The sequence below is a fragment of the Pelmatolapia mariae genome, linkage group LG16_19, assembly GCF_036321145.2.
Source record: "Pelmatolapia mariae isolate MD_Pm_ZW linkage group LG16_19, Pm_UMD_F_2, whole genome shotgun sequence".
Taxonomy (NCBI): Eukaryota; Metazoa; Chordata; class Actinopteri; order Cichliformes; family Cichlidae; genus Pelmatolapia; species Pelmatolapia mariae.
The window spans coordinates 50,562,929-50,582,637 of record NC_086241.1 but is presented as its reverse complement, the minus strand read 5'-3'; the positions used below and the strand labels follow the sequence as shown (position 1 = coordinate 50,582,637).

Genomic DNA, 19,709 nt, shown 5'->3' with positions numbered 1-19,709 from the left:
AAGTAAAGTCTATCTTTCTTTGAATTTAGGTCAACTTAACACTCTCATTGCTGTATGCCGACTGTTCAGGAGGCCCGTCAGTACTCACAGCAGATTGTGCAATATACCGTTTGCGAGCGCCCTCTAGCGTTTAATTGGTGGCAGTAGTCAGAAATGGGCTACGTACGTGTCACAATCATATGGCCAAGACAGTACTTCTCAGCTTCCCTTTACGTTTTATATAACTGATGACATTGTCAGTAATTCTGCAGGAGAATCGGGAGCTGTGACGAACAGCGGTATGCAATTTTAAGTATAATATTATAGAAAATGATCCAGACAATGCAACCCAGTGCATGGTTTGTCTATTAACCTTTCCCTCATTCATTTAGAGGCAGACCTATGAGATGACGTTACTGTGATGCAGGCTGCACCACCAATTTTCGCCTTGATTATTATGTTAAAGCCAACGGCTGCAATGCATCTTTGCAATACATACACGGATCGATCCCATAACACTGTCTGATTTAGAATATTTTTCTTATTCAGTGTCGACTATTATGTGAACAGGTATATGCTAGTAGTAAAGACTTCAGGGATAAAGTTGGTTCTGTTTCTTCCCAGCTAGATCTAGTTCTTACTGCATCCTGTTGAGGGCGACAGAATACATGTAATGTAAATAGAAGGACAGAATAGAATGGAACAGAACAGAAATACAAGAGATTTGCTCAGACATCTGGATAGCCCTGTCTTTGTGTTGACTTGTGAAGACTATCTTTTAAAGATTTTTGTTAAGCGGTTCTGGTTCAGATACCATAATATTTTTTTGAAATGACAAAATTTCTATCTATATATGGAATTAATATACAAGTTGTGTAGTGATAGTAATACAGTTATTGATAGCTAAATGTTCTCTAAAAAACCTCTGGTTAATCCACTGTTAAATCAAGAATTGACTCTAAAATTATTTTCCTCAAAGTGATCAGGCCACATCATATCTTTAAGACCTCATAGTATCATATTATCCCAGCAGAGCATGTCACTCTCAGACTGCAGGTTTACTTGTGGTTCTTTGAGTTTTTATGGGAGGCAGAGCCTTCAACTATGCTGCCCCTCTCCTGTGGAACCAGCTCCCAGTTTGGATTCACGAGACAGACGCTGTCTCTACTTTTAAGACTAGACTCAACACTTTGCTTTTTGATAAAAGGTATAGTTGGGGCTGGATCAACAAACCCTAAACTTTCGCTTAGTTATCCTGCTATAGGCTCAGGCTATTACTGGACTTCATGTTTTCTCTTTCCCCTCACCCTCAGTTGGCTTCTGCAGATGGCTTCCCCTCCATGAGTCTGGCTCTGCTGGTGATTTCTTCCTGTTTACAGGGAGGTTTCCCCTTCCCATGGTTGCAAAGTACGCGCTCATTGGGGTTGGCTTGATTGTTGAGGTTTTCTCCAATACTGTAGGGACTTTATCTTACAGTATAGAACACTTTCAGGTGATTATTGTGGTGAGCTGGTACTATATATATAAACTTGAATTAAATTGAATGCTGTTGTTGTATTATCAATATTTGTTACATGGATTATCAAAAATCCAGCAAATGCATATTACTTCTTCAGCACTCTGTGTCCTGTGTACTTTCTAGAGAGAAAAATGTTGTATATTCCCAACAATTGATTGCTGTGTTCTTAATTTAGGACTTTGTGTGCTTAACTAACGACTGTTCAGCATTAAAAAAGACACCTTGTGTGCTCATTCAGGCTTGAAATCAGTGTTTTGTAACCAATATTTCCCCCTTTCAGTCCACTTTAATCTTCAGGCACACAACCAAGACCGAATTTGCTGTGATGAGAACTCATTCTGTATGTTTATACAAGTGTCTTTGGCCCATGGAAGTAACTCCTCCCTGGAAGAGTGATGGGAATTAGATAAAAGTACAGGCTATCTGTCAGTATCTCACAGGATGTGAGGAGAAGTTTCCAGAGACACATTTTTCTTCTGTGAACGAGATTTACTGTGAGCTGTCTCAAGAAAGATGTCCTTGCTTTTTAGGAGACCCACACTAACCAGGTTGCTGCTGCTGAAGAACATTAAGCAAAATCAGAGGTCAACCATCTACAGCAAGCCACCCAAGGAAAAGATTGGGCCAGTGGTAGGACTGACTAACTTTTATTGTAATTGTAATTGAACAGGCAGACATCCTTGAATATCTACACTGTATAATGTCCTGCAACAAAAGCAAGGACTGCAGTAATATTTTTCCTGTACTGAATGGATGCTAAACCACAAGTAATGCCATTTTAGGGACTATGGCGGCATAAAAATGCAAACAATATAAAAAAGTCAGTCGTTGGAAGTCAGTGTCTGTGATGGTTCAAATGCCCTTAATGCGAAGAATTCAAGCGAACTGCATTCCCCAGTCTGCAGAGTGGAAGAGATGTTTTATTCATTTGTTATTTATAAGTCAGTGCAACGCTCTGGCCTCTGTAAAGGGATCCTATGATGGAACTGCAGCATAGCAGGAAGTGTTTATGCCACTATAAATCTGTTAATCTGTCCTAAGGGACATCCATAGGGGCTTTTACAAAACTCATCCCAGGTTAGGAATACCATGGTGGAGAGGTACAGAGGGAATATCATGGCAGGAAAATATAAGTGGGTGGTGGAGGTGAAGTTATATCACGCAGTGAGTCACTAAGACCAGGACCCTCTTTTGTGTTCATTGGGTGCTTAGTTCTTTCTGTTCAACTTAACATATGAAAGAAGATATTTGAGAGCTCCAACACTAACACTGCATTGAATGTGTATTATAACCTTTCGTGTAGATTACATTTGCAGTGTCTGTGAATAAAACACTCATGGTTATATTTTAATGGACTTTCTTACAGCAGTCTACCTTTGCCTTATGCGTGTTTGCTGTGACTCTCCTGGCCCCGGCTGGTTGGATCATGCATCATATCCCAGAATATCGAAGACAAGGCCAGAATACCTCAACATGACTGATTTCTACAGGAACTCTGCAGACAGGCACTCAAACAATGTCACTGTGTGAACCTCTCTCCACTGTGTAAAATGTCGTGAAAAAAAGTAAAACCTTTGTTAAATCTGAAGTCTGACTGAGCTATTTTCCTATATAAACAGTTACATATGATAACTATTGTGTATTTTAATTTCTGAGATTATTGACTGTTTTGAGGGTGATATTAAAAAAAAGACAAAATTTTTGCTTTAACACACTTTGAGGATATCATTTTCATCAGTCAGGAGTATAGACATACAAAATTCTTGGCAGAAACCATGATAGGAAGGGTCTGTCTGAACCTCAGACCCTGCGGTCTGTTTATCGTTCAGTTCTGCATCTACTAGCGGAAGTGCCTCTTAAATGAGAAATGCTGCATTTAGACACAGGCTTAAGTATTCATATAGATGCACATTTATAGCTCGAAAGTGTTATTGGATAATAATGTACTCTTCAAAGCGCCCAGCTGATAGTAGACATTAGTATTAATATTACTAAATATCAGTATAAAAATTAGGACAAGCTGCCAATCCACGGTGGCCAATATGCTGTATTTATATAAAATAGGGAAAAAAACCCACGATGTTTTCTCAAGGACATTGTGTTTAAGAAGGTGTGACAACCATCTGTTGCATGTTTAGCATTTCATGCATTACAAATACACACATGTAAAGCAACACTGAGGCGGAGGTGCTTAGTATTTCCCTCCTATAATCAGCTCAAACAGCGCTGATAGGGTTGTCGGAATTCTTGAATGACAATTTGTCAAAGCCGGATCAGTCCATTTGGAAAGGTATGGTGTGTCACATATATGTCACCACCCATCTCTGCAACGAGAGAGCAAAATCCCCACCACCACCTCAAAAAATATATATAAAAATGATTTACAAATCAAGCCCTCCCTTTATTTCCGTTCAAAGATCGCGAAAGCGACCGAAGCACAGCTAAAACACCACAGCGTATAAATCCGTCGTGCAAAGTGGTACAATCAAGACGAGCCTGGGCTGCAAGGGGGCATAGTCACTTTTTCACGACTGAGGGAAACACAACGCCGGGAAGGGAAAAACCTATCAAAACAACTGACAGTCTGGGTTTTATGTTTCCCCAAGTGTCTGCGAAATGTCTACGAAGGCAGAGCAGTGTAAGTACGGCTGTGTGTATCTGTGCGTGCGTGTTTCTGTTTTGTCTTGTGAGGGGGCTGGAAACTGATTTTTTTTTTTTTTTTTGGTTTAACCAAGAAAGCGAACAAGGGGAGCTGTCCTTGGTGATGAAACCGCGGTTGCCAAGGCAGGTTGCAACACGTCCTCTCACTGCAGAGGATGGCTGGAGGTCTCAGTGCACACAGAGAGCCACTGAATCACCCTCTGTTTCTCTGCATGTTGATGGAACAATTCCATGTCCGAATTGCTCTGTGGTCCGTGTTATTTATTTTTATTTTATTTTATTTTGATTGACGTGGCTGGCTGAGGCGCGTGGGAAAAGCGAAGTGTAATGCTGGTCTCAAGGTCGACCTGACAGGCTACTGAACAATATGGTGGCTTTATATTGATCAATCGTGGGGTCTGATCACACTATATTGACGTCTGTTGTTCATTCCACTTCGCTGCTTGTGAACAGGTGGACACCAGCCGCTGTCTTCTGATTCTTTACCGTAAACAATAGATAAAAGACGGGGTCAAACTCAGTGTTAGGGGTTCCCAGCCCCATCAGCTGGTTAAAAGTTGGGTGTTGCTCCTGTTGTTTGGTAGACAGTAAGTGAGGGAATGAACAGAAAACGCTGAATCTGCTGTTGTGACTAACAGCTCGAAATATTATTAAAAGGTTGAAAAATATTTAAAAAAATTAATCCTTTTTTTCTGAGGAGGTTTAATTTTATGATGAACAGGAAAGATGCTGTGCTTCAGTATTTATCGCAGCACGTGCTTTGACCAGACTATCCTCCAAGCCTGCAGCTGTTATTTTTATTTTGGGGTTTGTCATTTACAGGTCAGGAAGGAAGCTAAACATTCCTGCCTAAAGTCACAGAAAATGGGTCAGCGATCACCCACTTCAACATATTTGAACTCCTAACAACAAACAGCACAGTCATATCTGAACCTACAGAGATTACTTCAATATAGAGCAGCCAGCTGGGCTCATTACAGAAATGTTCCTCTGTGTTGCTTCTTAAGCCCCCTTTCATGTTCGCTATAACCACATTTCCCCAGCTTGTCTTGGGACTTGAACTGGCAACCTTTCGTGTGTGAGCTTGTTTCTGTAAGCAGTAGGTTACTGCCTCCTCTAGGGCTTCCTGTGACCTGCTGCTATGACAACAAAGGTCACCTGGTGAAGGCCAGAGAACCATGGGAAAACAGACTTTTTGTTTAACTTCATAGCTGAAGGATTCATGTTAAATGCTACCTAACAACTTGATCAGTTACATGATATATGTCTTTGCTGTCATGCATCATATCTCACTAGTGTTGATTTGCTTGTTGCTCTGCTCTTTATTTTGTCCAGTTGCCTCTAAGATACGATACTTGCAAGAGTATCACAACCGTGTGCAACACAATATTTACCCAGTGCCCTCCGGAACAGACATTGCAAACACACTGAAATACTTTTCCCAAACCCTGCTCAGGTAAGTACCCTGCTCTGGAGCCACCAGGTGAAGTAAAGATTGTAGAATGTTTGATATTAGCTTCCTTCACAATCAGATGAGATTAATTACAGCAGGTCGCTCTGACACACTTTCTCAAAGGCATGACAGTGACACAATTCAATGTCTCATATCAATTCATAATGTCAGCAAGAAGTTAGGGAAGTGGCCATCATGGCAGATGTTGCCTCGCCCCTTCTGCTCTGAAAGATACAGACTCTAGCAGATTTCCTGTGTAATCATGGTGTTGTCTTTTTAAGGCAGCCGCAGAGATAGATGGCTCAGTGATGTTTATTGATTCAGTGGTCGGTTGCTAGATGAACGCTTTCCTGGGGCGGTTTGTTGTGTCCTTCCCAGAGGGCCTGGAGTTCAGCTCCTCCGGCTATGCAGTTGCAGGGTCAGCCTGCTCTCTTGGGTGCTGTGAAGGGAACAGCATGTTATTTCCTCTTCCAGCATAGGTCAAGTAGGCAGCCATTTTGAACACGTCTAATTTAATAGAGCACTATTTCCTCTTTTTTTTTCTCTCTGTCCAGTTGGAGCTTCATTTTTCCAGACATGCTCTGCAGAGATAGGATATTTCTTGTGGTTGCAGTATTACTACCCGCCAGCTTCAGTGAGAACAGAGGCACTGTCTTTTCTTATTAGCTAATTTATAAAAACAAATGGTGGGATTACTGGAGGCTGAACTTGTGTGCCTCACTTCTATCATTATTATCAGCTTAGGGTGCAATCTATTTGAGATTGGCTGCTGGCCTCAATTCTACACAACTCCTCAGCCATCCATAAGGATTATTCCTCTGCCGTGGTGCTCACAGAGTATCCTGGATACTCCATACTTTGCTGAAGGGCTGTCCTGAACCAGTCACTGGGGTGTTTCAAATGTAGCCTCTCAGGGCACAGATTGAGCGTGACAGGGGTGGCAACTCTGGGAATGGGCATTAACTCGAGTGACGATTGTGCCTCTGCGGGGCAGTATCAAGCGAGCGAGAAAAGAGTCACTCAATATGATGCCACTGTTAACGGTTCTTTGATATTTTCCCGAAGCATAGTCTCTTAGCCTCAGATATGCAGAACAAAATCACTCTGCCCACCATTAGAGGAGTCTGGAATCCTCAGCGGGGACTCCAGGATTATCCATACACCTGTGCCTTCTGAAGCCCGGGGTGAAGAAATGGAAGAAAAAAATCAAAAGGGAGAGAGAGTGGGAAAGTGGGAGTAGCGAGCCTTGAGAAGTGGAGCAGGCGTGTGTCATCTTCGCAGAAAAGAAATAGCCAAAGGAGGAGGTTGTTGATTCATGCACCAATTTTAGGTCAGCTAGAGGGTTACGTTATCTCTTTACCAGCAAGTTTTATACGCGTTCTTAAAGATGAGGCATGGCTTCGTCAGACTGAGCTCTCTGTATCAGTGAGCACTGACGTTGCAACAGACTGTTTAGCCATTATTTCAGATGCAGCACAGTTGTTTCACTTCACACACCTGTTAACATGTTAATGCAGGAAACATGTGCTTTGAGTAACTGATACACACATATAGTCCATGATTTTGCAACGACAGCGCAGGGTTTGACAGTAAATGTATGTCATGTGTCCGTATCAGTGCATTTCTACATGTGTTTTATGTGTCGTTTGTAATTTTCTCGTGTAGTCTTGTGTGTATGTGTGCACATATGCGTGTGTCTTTGCGTGTATATGTTCAGCGTGCGTGTGTGTGAGCGCGTCTGATGTTTATGTCTATGTTCATTGTTCAAATTAATGATGTTTTCTATATGAAATATGGGCAGTGAAAAAGTCATACTCTGAGATACAGTCTTGTCGTTGTCTATAAGTCCTGTTTGAGTTTATGCTGTATAATAACGCAGCTTTGATTACATAGTTTAATGAATCTACGCTGACTTAAATCCTACAGAGTATAACTTTGAGGGGATCAGTCACATGATGGTACGTTATACTGTTCTTATGCCATGTTAAAAATCTGAAGAAAAAAAAAAGAAATCCCCTTTCTCACTTGCCATGTAACTCCAAATGCTGCAACTCTACTTTTTGAGTGACCTTTTAAAAAAAAGAAGCCAAAAAAAAAAAGCAATACATCAACATTTATAATCTGGGCTCTCATGGTAAATCACAATCATTTGCCTGATAGAACAGCTTAGCTCTTTAATAATGTGCAGTAAAAAAAAGAGAAAAAAAGAAAAAAAAAGAGCAATGCTCTCTGGCCCTCCCCCTCCTCCCTCCTCCACCCTAGACGCTCCACACTCAACCCGACTAGTTTTTGCTTTTGTTTTTTTGTTTTTCTCCTCTTTTAAAATTGAATATGTCCACCACCTTTCCCCAGGGGACAGCAAACACAATTGTCCATCCTGCATTAGCTCACAAACATAATGCTACCAGTCATCTCCCCCGATACAACCTATTCCTTTGTCATTATAGTTTCTCCTCTACTGTAGATTAGTTGTTACATTTATTTTAGAAACCTGAATCCATATGCCTGTTGGATCTCATTATTTCTCCTGATGATACTGGTACAGTATCATAACGTATGCATACAGACATTATTTCTCTGGTGCAATAAACATGTGCTGTGACCTAAGAGCACTTGATCTAACCTCACACACATGTTTATTACTGGCTGAAGCATGTTTCAAAAGTGTCACCTCTGTATTTTCCCGAACCAATTTGGTGTCACTCCCATCCTTGACAGCCCCACTAAAGACAAGGAAATTTCATTTGGAAAATATACTCTTATGGCTCATTGGCCTTTTTTTTTGCATGGTAGCCACTGACCTTGCTGATTGGAAGATGGCAGCCATCGAGGGACAGCCGTTTGAGCTGTCCCTTTTTGGAGAAGTATGGGGTTGCCACTGAAAACATGCCATTTTTTATATTTTTGCTCCTTGTCACCAGATACGCATGAGATGCAGTGATCATTGCAGTTTGTGCTCATGTTTTTTTTGTTTGTTTTCCAAGTGCAAAGATAGACAAAACGAGATAAATTCAATTAAAGTCACACGGAACAGACAGCGCAGGGAAAAATTGCCCGTGCCTGCAGTTATACAGTTAAATAGTGAGACACTGCATCCTATGTGGGGTTTATCTGGGTTTGTTTTTTTCTATTTACGCTGTCTCTGTAGTGCCATTTCAATGTAATGTGCTGTTTTTTTGTGTCTTTGTTGTCTCTTTTTTTCCCTTGTTCCCCTCTCCTACCTTCCCTCCCCTCCCCTCCCGCCCCGGAGCAGCATTCTGTCCCGCACAGGCAGGAAGGAGAACCAGGAAGCTTCCAATTTGGCCGTGCCCATGACCATGTGTCTTTTTCCTGTGCCATTCCCACTCACCCCATCTCTAAGACCACAAGTCAGTTCCATCAACCCTACAGTTACTCGCTCCCTCCTTTACAGCGTTCTGCGCGATGCCCCGTCAGACCGCGGGGGGCAGGGGCAGCAGAGTCGGGACGCTCAGCTCTCAGAGTACCCCTCTCTGGACTATCAGGGCCTCTATGTGACCCTCGTGACCCTGCTTGACCTCGTGCCCCTGCTGCAGCACGGTCAGCATGGTGAGTCAAGGCCCAGTGCACCACTGTTTGTCATCATCATCCCCGAACCGTCTGGCCTGCATGAAGCCACTGCTGCTTTTTTGGCCTCTTTTGTAACGGGAGGAGAGAAGTCCTGCTGAGGATCTTGAGGGATGCATGGGGTGATTGGGAGCACGCTGGATCCTGTCAACTTAATCGTTCATAAGCCATTGGATACACCAGACATAGGCCTTCTCTTCTGTGTATCATACTTGACTGCATGTTTGTTATGCAAAGTGGGAGAAATGTTTTTACTTATGTTGTCATGTGCAAATATATAAGGGGAAACACACATAGGCAAATGTAATGCTGTTTTAACACATCACAAACACATTAGAGAATGAGTTACATCCACACAGTTTTTCACAGTCAAGGCTGCATCACAGTCAGTGCTCTTACTTTTCATGAATATTTGACAATTGTTAAAAAACAAACAAACCCTCAAATGCATAAAAACTCATCTGCTTGACTAGATTTCTCTACTTTTCCTGAGGGTAAACTTTACGTCAGTGGCTTTTAAAGAAGCTCACATTTCCAAGTATTCTTTTTTTTTCAGTTCTACTAATAAATAACTGAAATTTCATGAAAATTTGACATCTGTGGCTGCATACAGTATGCTAATACTGTATGTACAGCTGATTGAAGGAGTGTCTGTGTATCTCTCTTTGTCTTTTTTTGCATTTTTCCTTTCTTCTCAGATCTGGGACAATCCATTTTTTATACGACAACTTGCCTCCTGCCTTTTCTGAGCGATGATATTCTCAGCACTTTGCCCTATACTATGATCTCCACTTTAGCCACATTTCCCCCTTTCCTCCACAAAGACATCATTGAATACCTGAGCACCTCTTTCCTTCCCATGGCTATATGTGAGTATGACCTGTCACAAGGCAGTCATAATGAAACTGTTAAATGATACATTTAGAAAGTAAAGGTTTAAGGCTTGCACATTCACTTGTCACTCAACTATTGTATTGCAATAAACAGAAGAAGTGATCCTTCACATTATTGTTCTTTTCCTTCTTTGCCTGTGTATAGTGGGGTCCAGTAGGAAGGAGGGGGGAGTCCCAGCTTATGTCAATTTATCTGCCTCATCTATGCTCATGATTGCAATGCAGTACACATCAAATCCAGGTAAACAATCATATTCAAAGTATTAAGGTATCCAAAGCCAAGTGTAATAACTGCCTTTTAGTTAATCTGATCTCTGCTTCTTTCTAGTTTATCACTGTCAGCTGCTGGAGTGTCTAATGAAGTACAAACAGGAAGTGTGGAAGGTATTTCCCATTTTAGATACACAATGCAGATTTAAGGGTTTTTTATTTTTATCTGCAGAAATATGAAATGTACTGTGCCTAGCAAAAAAGAAAACTATTTGTCCTTACTTTTTCATTGGCACTAAATATGAAGCTAACAAGCAGACCGTTCAGCTACATTAGCAAGAAGACTAGAGGCTGGAGAAAACAGTACCCACTAGTACTGAATAGTACTGAAAGAATACAATTATGATTTGCTTATCACGAGAAAAGCTAGCACAGATTTAGCCTTGAACCACATCCTGTTTTTTTTACATTCCAGTCCAGCTTTTTTAATTGCTTCTAGTCTTTTCTCTTTGCTAAGCTAATAGCACGTAGCTTCATATTTAACACACAGCTTGTATTGCTGTCGCATTAATATTAATACAAAAATCCCCAGTTTCAAAATACATGAAAACATGTGTTTTATTGTGGAAAGTAAAAACCAGAGTGATTTAATGGTCATGAAGATTTAGTAACCTGATGATGATTCATGACATCATGACAGGCTGCGTTCCTCTACATAAGCTGCCTTTATAGGTTAAAAGTATCTTTGTTGGTAGTGGTATCAGCAATACTGACCCTTTATTTACTTGGTATCTCATTGATATCATAATTTGCAGCATCACACACCCCTGCTTGCTCCTAAATAAGTTGCCTACTGGTTACTTTAAATTTCACTAGTCTTTACTATTTTACTTTCTCTGCATTTTTCATGTAATGTCCATGGATGCAAAACTACTTTCTATTCCATATTCAAATGTACCTAAATATATCTCACTTTTATATAAATATGATTTTTATCTTGTATGCAGGATCTGCTTTATGTCATATCCTATGGCCCATCCCAAGTTAAACCTCCAGCTGTGCAGATGCTGTTTCATTACTGGCCGAACCTGAAGCCGCCAGGAGCCATTAGTGAATACAGAGGACTGCAGTACACAGGTCAGATTCTCTTTATGCCACATCTACTGCTTTACCAGACTTTAGACTAATCAAAGGTGTCACCTGTCAATTGTTTTTCTTATTTTTCTCTCTCTTCCATTTCGTGGTTCAGCCTGGAATCCCATCCACTGTCAACATATTGAATGCCACAATGCCATCAATAAACCTGCTGTTAAGGTGACTGCAATCTCAAAAATCATTAAAGCTTAAATATTGTATGCTTCTGGGATGCATAAATAGATAGAGCCTAGAGTCTTCCCTTGAGAAATTAATGGGGTAAGCATAGGGGAAGGTCTTATATGGCCTTGCTTAGATTGCCGTGTCCGATTCTAAGCTACTTTATATCAGCGACTGGTGCTGCTCTGCTTTGTCAGCCTTTACTCAGCTGTGCACAAATGGACAGAGTAGGAACAGGTGCGTAGAAAGGGGGTGGATTTCAATTACCAGAAGCAAAGAAGGGGGTATGGTGGGGGAAGGGGGGCTTTAATTGAAAGCGGTGACCCCATGCAGCCCTTGAGGATAGGGTGGCATCGAGTAAGCACAGTGAATTACAGTGCACCATCTGAACATTGAGGCCACGAGCACTGGCGTTTAGCGCAGGGCCAGGCACAGGTTGCAAGACAGTGAAGCAGCATATGCACGCAGCCATCCACACAGAGGCGTGGGGACACAGGTAAAGGCGTCACATGATTTGTTGGGTGAGAGAGTAGCCTAGATATGTGACAGGGAAACGTGGAAAATGTGAACTTCTTAAATTAACATCATATGTTATAAAATCGTTGTGCTTATAATTGACAAAATGCACTGGCCACTTCATTAGGTGTACCTGTTAACAGCCAATCACATGGCAGCATCAATATTTATCTAGGCACCTACTGAGGTTCAAACTGAGCATCAGAATGGGGAAAAAAAGTGATTTGAGTGACTTTAATGTGGTTGTTGGTGTCAGACAGGCTGGTCTGCGTATCTCAGAAATTGCTTGTCTTCTTGGGTTTGACTACACATGCGTCTCTCGGGTTTACAGAGAGTGGCCTGAAAAAAGAGAAAATGTATGAAAATGCTTTGTTGATGTTAGAGGTCAGAGAAGTGCAACTACAGTCAGTGAAGATGGGATACAGTAGCAGAAGACCACACTGGATGTTCTTCCTGTCAGCTAAGAACAGGAAACTGAGACCACAATTCACCAAAATTGGATAACAGAAGATACCTGGTTGAGGAGCCTTCATTTTGCTGCTACATTCAGATGCTAGGGTTAGAATACTTAGGTTAGAAGACTTATTTCAACAGCTCAGGCTGCAGGTAGTGGCACACTTTGGGCCCCTTAGTAACAACTGAGCATCGTTTGAATGCCAAGGTATACCTAACAAAGTGGTCAATGTGTGTAAATTATACCAGTAGTGTCCTATTATTTAGCTATTTGGAACCTAAGAAAACCTCATTACTTTTACTGTATTTCATCTTGGTTGCAAATAAAACATCGAATATAATGTGTTAATTTTTCAAATATCACCTTCGTTATCTCACACTAACTTTATTACTTTTGCAGATGTGTATAGATCCTACTCTTTCTGTGGCCTTGGGAGACAAGCCCCCTCCTCTTTATATATGTGAAGAGTGCAGCCAGAGGATAGCAGGGTACGCATCTGTTTCACCTCCTTCCTCCATCCCTCAATCCTCCCCCTCCTTCAGTGGGATGCTATTGCAAACAAACATCACCTACCGCCTCCCTCATTATTCCTCTTTGTAACCCAGGGGAAACACATTGGCATGGTTACATAATTCCCTTGTGCCAATAATGAGATCATCATCATCACAAAAAAGCACATCCACTTGTCTCTCTCTTTTTTTTTTTTTAGCACAGAGACTATTATAATTTCATGGCTTTGCAGGGTTTTCTTTGTTATTGAGAAGATATTTTTGTGTTGCAAGTCTGTAAGGAAGCTGATACTGATGTGTATACACCAGTTGGAATGACTATATTTATATCATACACATAAGTCATGCATTGTTAAATAATTTCTTCGACCTTTCCAGAGATCACGCTGAATGGCTTGTTGATGTACTCCTGCCCCAAGGTGAGCATTTACAGTCAAAAAGGTGCTGAGTAAAGATAAGATACGTATGCACTCTATAATAAAAAATATATTAGCCGCTATGCGTTGTGTTCCAAGCTGCCATATAGTCTATATTGAGGTTCTAATTTCCATGAAAATATAACCAATTTTCAAGACATACGTATGTTGTTTGCAAACAGTTGTATTTCAGTTATGTTTATTTTTCTTGCAGCAGAGATATCTGCCATTTGTCAAAAGAAGGTAAGACATTTACACTGCAGCATAATGACATTAACGGTGCTGTGTACTCTCATTCATTGCCATTACTTATTAACCTGACTTCCTCACAATAATAAAAGTCTCCACATCAAACAATACACTGGTAAAACATAGAGGACTTGCCTGACGTGTGAAAACATGAACTTAGATTCACTTTATTTGTGATCCATAGTTAGCTCATTTATTTGTGAATCTGAAATGTGTTCTCCCCTGAGGAGTCCATTCACTGAAGCAGCTCAGTAAAGACCTTTCAAAATAACCTGTTGGGGCCTGATCTTTGTTTGCTGTTGCTGAGTGCTTCCTGCTTGTTTCCTGGGAGACACTGGGAAAACTGAGTGCGTGATGATGATCTCAGGTATTCCCGTCAGGTCAGCAGCTGCCTCTCTTTGTCCTCTGAAACAGCTGGCCTCCACCATGGTTTGCCCAGCAGTTTATAATTCACCACCTCCCTTTTTGAGCAGCTTTTGTTCCAATCATTCTCCAACCGAGATTTGTGCTAGCTGTTCCAGCGTTAGCTGAGACATATTACTCATAAATGAGGCATTACTTGTCATTTTAAAATAGCTACTTTTGAGTACATAATGATATCTAAGAGCCGTGATGCGAGAACAACAGTATGAGTATTATCAGAGTAGCATTTTTTTGTTGTTCAAAGCAACATGGATGAATAAGAGCACTCACCATCTGAGGCCAGATATGTTAATTTGATAGGGAGCAATTCATGCCTCTAATGGCACAAGATTAGAGACTGATCAGATTAGGGTGGCTCTCTAGTGCCATGCTTTTTATTTTTAGAAACCTGAGACACCGCGGGGACACATAAAGACTTGTTCTATTGCTTTAGATGTGGACAGATCCATGTATCTTTGGAGAGGGTGATATTCATTATCAGAGTTGCCTTTGAACCCTGAGAGATGTTTATTTTTAGACGATTGTCATCAGGCGTTATTGGAAGTGTTTTTTCTATTTTTTTATTATACAAGAATAGAAACAAACTGATTTCTCCTCCCTCTGCTCCCCCCCCTTGTTTCTTGGCTTCAAACTGCAGAACTGTAGCTCTCATGTTAGAAGGGCTGTGGTCACCTGCTTTTCAGCCGGCTGCTGTGGGCGCCATGGCAACCGGCCTGTCCGCTACTGCAAGCGTTGCCATGTCAACCACCACAGCAGCGAGGTGGGGGCTGCGGCGGAGACCCATCTGTACCAGACCTCGCCCCCTCCCATCAACACCCGTGAGTGCGGAGCGGAGGAGCTAGTGTGCACCGTGGAAGCCGTTATCAGGTATATGCACGGTGTTACAGAGCATATAGTTGTGACTCTGTGAAGCACACTTCAAGACAAATATAAAGACAACAATGCTGCCTCAGTTCAGATTAAAAAAATAACAAAAACAAACAATAAAAAAGTGAGATTTTCTCCTCTGCTCTTTCTCCTTTGCTCTATCTCACATATGCCCTTCTCTCTGTGCCCTCTCAAATCCCTCTCATCCTCTGTATACCTCCAGCCTCCTAAAAGAGGCAGAAATTCATGCAGAGCAGCGTGAGTTTGAGCTGAACCGGCGTCGTCAGATGGGCCTGTCTGCCTCCCACCACTCTCTGGACAACATCGAGTTTGATAACAAGGAGGACGACCAGCACGACCAGCGCCTTCTAAGTCAGTTTGGCATCTGGTTCTTGGTGCGTAATCACAGGGTGTCGCTGTATCTGTCAGTAACAGGGAGCGGGCAAAAACGATGTGTATGGCAGATTGCCTCTTATTACTTCTCTTTTCAATTTCCAAATTTCTTTGTTCACTTCTGCAGGTAAGTCTGTGCACACCCAACGAGAACACGCCCACAGAGAGTCTGGCTCGGCTGGTCAGCATGGTCTTCCAGTGGTTTCACTCCACCGCCTACATGATGGACGACGAAGTCGGAAGCCTTGTGGAGAAGTTGAAGCCCCAGTTTGTCACAAAGTGGCTAAAGACAGTGTGTGAAGTGCGCTTTGATGTCATGGTCATGTGCCTGCTGCCCAAACCTGTAGAATTTGCAAGGGTGAGATATTACAGCGTCATCATAAGATCATAGGATTTTAATACCTTACATGAAGGAGAGTTTTCACTGAGGCGATCTAAACTGGTCTGTGCACATTTTTCTCAGGTGGGCGGTTACTGGGATAAGTCATGTAGCACAGTGACACAGCTGAAAGAGGGTCTGAACCGCATCCTGTGTCTAATACCTTACAACGTCATCAGTCAGCCACTGTGGGAGTGCTTTATGCCTGAGTGGCTGGAGGCCATCCGTACTGAGGTGCCCGACAACCAGCTCAAAGAGTTCCGGGAAGTGCTCAGGTATATCCATCTCCCTTAACTGTTCATGGCATATATTGCATACAGTGGGCAGAGATGATTGCAGTAAAATTGCAGCACAATAAAAAAAAACCACTTAAAATATTACAAGTTAGCATCACTGATTGTGTAACACTATCAAAGGATCGCTATGTAGATGAATTTATATGGTACTGCTGTTATTCTATTCACAGCAAGATGTTTGATATTGAGCTGTGCCCACTTCCCTTCTCTATGGAGGAAATGTTTGGCTTCATCAGCTGCAGATTCTCTGGCTACCCCGCGTCTGTGCAAGAGCAGGCTCTGCTGTGGCTTCATGTAAGCATGCACGCACAAACACACGAAAGCACACAGAAACACGCCGTCCTGTGTCAAGTTCTCATCCCGCCGTTCTATCCACAGTGAGTGTGAATTGCACAGGTTGTCGTAGAGTGCGAGAGTCTGGGCAGGGGCCCTGCTGAATATGGATCTGGGTCACAGAATGAGACGGATGGAGATAGGAGGGATTTTGCCTTTCATCCCATATGCACTCACAGCTTGCCGCCCTGTATACATGGATCAATTTCAAGTTTTCTGTCACAACTGTGATCAAGAGATTGCATTAATTTAGCTGCAGTAAATAGGTCACGTTCACAGCAAATACAGAAGTTGGGCTTCAGTTTAATGTTTTCTCGGCATGTGGTGTGATAAAGTCACACAGGCAGTAGTCTAATTTTCTGCCAGATATGGAGCTTTTATATTACTAGCCAAAGTTTTTAAGATATTAACTGACGCCGCCCAGTATTCCCAAAAAATAGACTAGAGTTATAAACCTGCATGTATTCAAAGTAACTGTAATGCAGAAATGTACAAGTGTATGATTTTAAGGATGACAAAAAGTAATAACACCAAATCTATTTACTTTGTGAGAAGTATATTAACCTTGTGATGCCTTCTAACACTAACCCTATGTTTTGGAGAAAAGGAAAAAATCCTGTGTGTTAGTTGAATGGCTGTTTGTCCCCAGAACTATTTATAGAATTGATACCATAGGGTTCAGGTTACGGTCATCACCGACTGATTGGTTTATGATTTAGACCACACAAGTAGCAAGTATAAATAAATGATCCACATTTTTGTGTGTCTCGTTGGAGCTCAGGTGCTGTCGGAGCTGGACATCGTGGTGCCTCTTCAGCTGCTGATTGGGATGTTCTCCGATGGAGTGAACTCTTTGAAGGAACTGGCCAATCAGAGGAAGGCACGCGCGTCAGATCTGACTGGCAACACTGGAGCTCGCAGGGTGAGGAGGACCGCAATGCTAAAAATATTCCTAAGAATAAGACAAAAGACTTCAATCCCCATTTTCAGCCTTTTGTTGCCATTCGTTTCAGTGGCTGTTGACAACAATACAGATCAGAACACATCACTTCACTGTGCTCAGATCATCAGCTGAATAGCTATTATTAGGGCTTTGTCTGTCGATGTGTTTTTTGGATTAGGGGTGTACACGTTTCTATTCTTCTTGGTTCTATTTTCCACTGTTCATTTTGGAATAGACTGTATGTTACCATGGCAACCATCAATATCTAAATATAGCTCTCTTCAAGGGATTAATTGAATTTGGCTGTAATATAAATTTATGTTCAAAGACACCCACACATCCGCACAGATTGCTCCAGATTAAGTCGACATGCAGCTGATGCTGCTGTATTATTTCACGTGTAACTTTAGGAGATGTAAACATGCTTTGTGAGATTTGCTGTCATACCTTGCTTTTTGTCAGGATGGTATTTGCTGTACACAGCAAACACAGCTTGCTGTAGCGCTTGTTAAACAGAGAGCAGGTCAGGCTGCTGAGGGCAGCGCGTGCATGGAGCATGAGCTGGTGTGCCTGAGTTACAAGAAGATATATCATTTGTACTGTTAAAGAGAATACACTAGGAGTCAGTTTACAAGGTTTCATGATCCCATTGTGTATGAGATTGAGTGAACAGTCTGGCAGATTTTATATACTGTGCGAGCTCGATTAGTGAATGGCTCCCAGTTGTGCAGATGAGGCATTAAAGTAGGAGAGTTGGAGCACCACACTCTGGCAGAAACACATAAACACACACAGAGAGGGAGCTGACAACATTAGAAGTGACGAAGATGGACATAAACACAGAGACATCAGGAATGAGGAGAAGGCGTAGCTTCGAGCATGGCGTAATTGTTGTATAAAAGCCGCAAATGCTCAGTTTAGAATATTTTGACAGCTTTTTTTCAAATATTTGCAAGCATTGCCTTTCTATTACTTATAATAGATCTTTTATTTACACTTTTGTTTGTGGACCACATAATAAAATGTAACATAACATAATGAAAAAGGTATGTTATGCATATTGATATACACAAGTCTAACTGACATTTACAGCCTCGCAACGCTTTCTGTTTCATTTTAACGTGACCCTAACAGCTGAAGAGAAACACATATTTCAGTTTAATGACTATTCTCCTTTCTCGCAGGTGAGTGTGGTGTCAGATCCAGGACGTCGAGGCCAGCACAACATTCTCAGCCCTTTTCCCAGCCCCTTCCGGAGCCCGTTCCGCAGCCCTCTTCGCTGCAGCCCTTTTAAAAACCTGGGTCATGCCGCTGGTCACTGCGCCCTGGACCTGGACTGTGATGACGATGACATGAACCTTGGCTGTTTCATTCTGATGTTTGACCTCATCTTAAAACAGGTGACCACCTTCCTGATGAAAACCTATAAAGCATGTTTTTAATTGTGATTAAAGTTCTGTCTCTGATGCTTCTCTTTTGTGTGTCCTCATGTTATAAACCTTCTTATTGTACAGCCATTTTCACATTATACAGTCTAGTTTAAGCGAGTCACTCTTCTCAGTCATTCATGTAGAGAAAAATGACACATACACACTATACAATGATAATAATACCCACCGGTGGGATCTTGAGATTTGTGTGTCGTGCTCTAATTTTTGTTCCTCTATTTTTATGGTCGTCTCCCCCCCGCTGTCCCAGATGGAGCTCCAGGATGACGGTGTGATGCTGGGTCTAGACAGCAGCCTGGGGAAGGATATCGTGGGCATCATCAACAATGTCTTCCAGGCCCCGTGGGGTGGCTCACACACCTGCCAGAAGGATGAGAAGGCCCTAGAGTGCAGCCTGTGCCAATCCAGCATCCTGTGCTACCAGCTGGGCTGTGAGCTCCTGGAGAGGCTGACCCCCCGGGAAGAGATACGCCTGGTGGTGAGACACACAGCATGCATTTTTATGCATCAACTTTGAATTAACCTTGTGCATTAGGCAGGCAGGGCTTTGGAATGAGTGCATGGAGCTCCACGTGTCCCAAACCACAGCGCCAAAAACAACACTGTGTCAAATTGTGCTACCTTTGTTTTGGAGTACACACACAACATAAATCATGCCTTTCACTCAGCTCCAACAAGTCTCATTCCTCTACAGGAGCCCACAGATTGTTTGGAGGAAACCTTGCTTACCCCTCCACCAGATTTCTCCATCGGGGTGGAGAATGAAAGCAAGGAAGGAGACAACCCGAGTGGCACGCACACCGACAACCCCAGCAGCCAATCTCCTGATCACGCAGGTGTGTATCGATCAGTTCTGCTTAAAACTTGAT

At 42.1% G+C, this 19,709-nt stretch overlaps 2 protein-coding genes across 6 annotated transcripts in view; both read left to right on the top strand.

Moving 5' to 3' along the window:
- The first annotated feature begins 1,937 nt into the window (after positions 1–1,937).
- On the top strand, positions 1,938–3,101 carry si:dkey-85n7.8 (COX8 domain-containing protein). The gene is made up of 2 exons (XM_063499802.1): positions 1,938–2,128; positions 2,865–3,101. Exons 1-2 carry the CDS (start codon positions 2,012–2,014, stop codon positions 2,973–2,975), a joined length of 228 nt encoding a protein of 75 aa, XP_063355872.1. The 5' UTR covers positions 1,938–2,011; the 3' UTR covers positions 2,976–3,101.
- Positions 3,102–4,027: 926 nt separating this feature from the next.
- Positions 4,028–19,709, top strand: part of LOC134644460 (protein unc-79 homolog) — a 37,605-nt gene continuing 21,923 nt past the window's right edge. For 3 of the 5 annotated variants that reach the window (XM_063497535.1, XM_063497533.1, XM_063497531.1), the window contains exons 1-20: positions 4,028–4,136; positions 5,495–5,615; positions 8,866–9,179; positions 9,896–10,066; positions 10,236–10,331; positions 10,419–10,474; positions 11,308–11,437; positions 11,550–11,614; positions 12,984–13,072; positions 13,472–13,512; positions 13,724–13,752; positions 14,819–15,048; positions 15,272–15,443; positions 15,569–15,799; positions 15,905–16,095; positions 16,287–16,410; positions 17,231–17,371; positions 18,577–18,792; positions 19,091–19,318; positions 19,535–19,676. In XM_063497535.1, coding sequence (XP_063353605.1) covers positions 4,115–4,136; positions 5,495–5,615; positions 8,866–9,179; positions 9,896–10,066; positions 10,236–10,331; positions 10,419–10,474; positions 11,308–11,437; positions 11,550–11,614; positions 12,984–13,072; positions 13,472–13,512; positions 13,724–13,752; positions 14,819–15,048; positions 15,272–15,443; positions 15,569–15,799; positions 15,905–16,095; positions 16,287–16,410; positions 17,231–17,371; positions 18,577–18,792; positions 19,091–19,318; positions 19,535–19,676 — 2,809 coding nt within the window. In that variant the 5' untranslated portion in view covers positions 4,028–4,114. The remainder of the gene's footprint in view (positions 4,137–5,494; positions 5,616–8,865; positions 9,180–9,895; positions 10,067–10,235; positions 10,332–10,418; positions 10,475–11,307; positions 11,438–11,549; positions 11,615–12,983; positions 13,073–13,471; positions 13,513–13,723; positions 13,753–14,818; positions 15,049–15,271; positions 15,444–15,568; positions 15,800–15,904; positions 16,096–16,286; positions 16,411–17,230; positions 17,372–18,576; positions 18,793–19,090; positions 19,319–19,534; positions 19,677–19,709) is intronic. The other 2 variants (XM_063497536.1, XM_063497532.1) reach the window with 2 other exon arrangements.

Bases quoted from the DNA above. Each gene is read 5' to 3' on its own strand.
- si:dkey-85n7.8 (XM_063499802.1), top strand. From the start codon at position 2,012: ATGTCCTTGCTTTTTAGGAGACCCACACTAACCAGGTTGCTGCTGCTG. The intron at 2,129-2,864 runs GTAGGACTGACT...ACTTTCTTACAG, and splicing joins AGGAAAAGATTGGGCCAGTG to CAGTCTACCTTTGCCTTATG.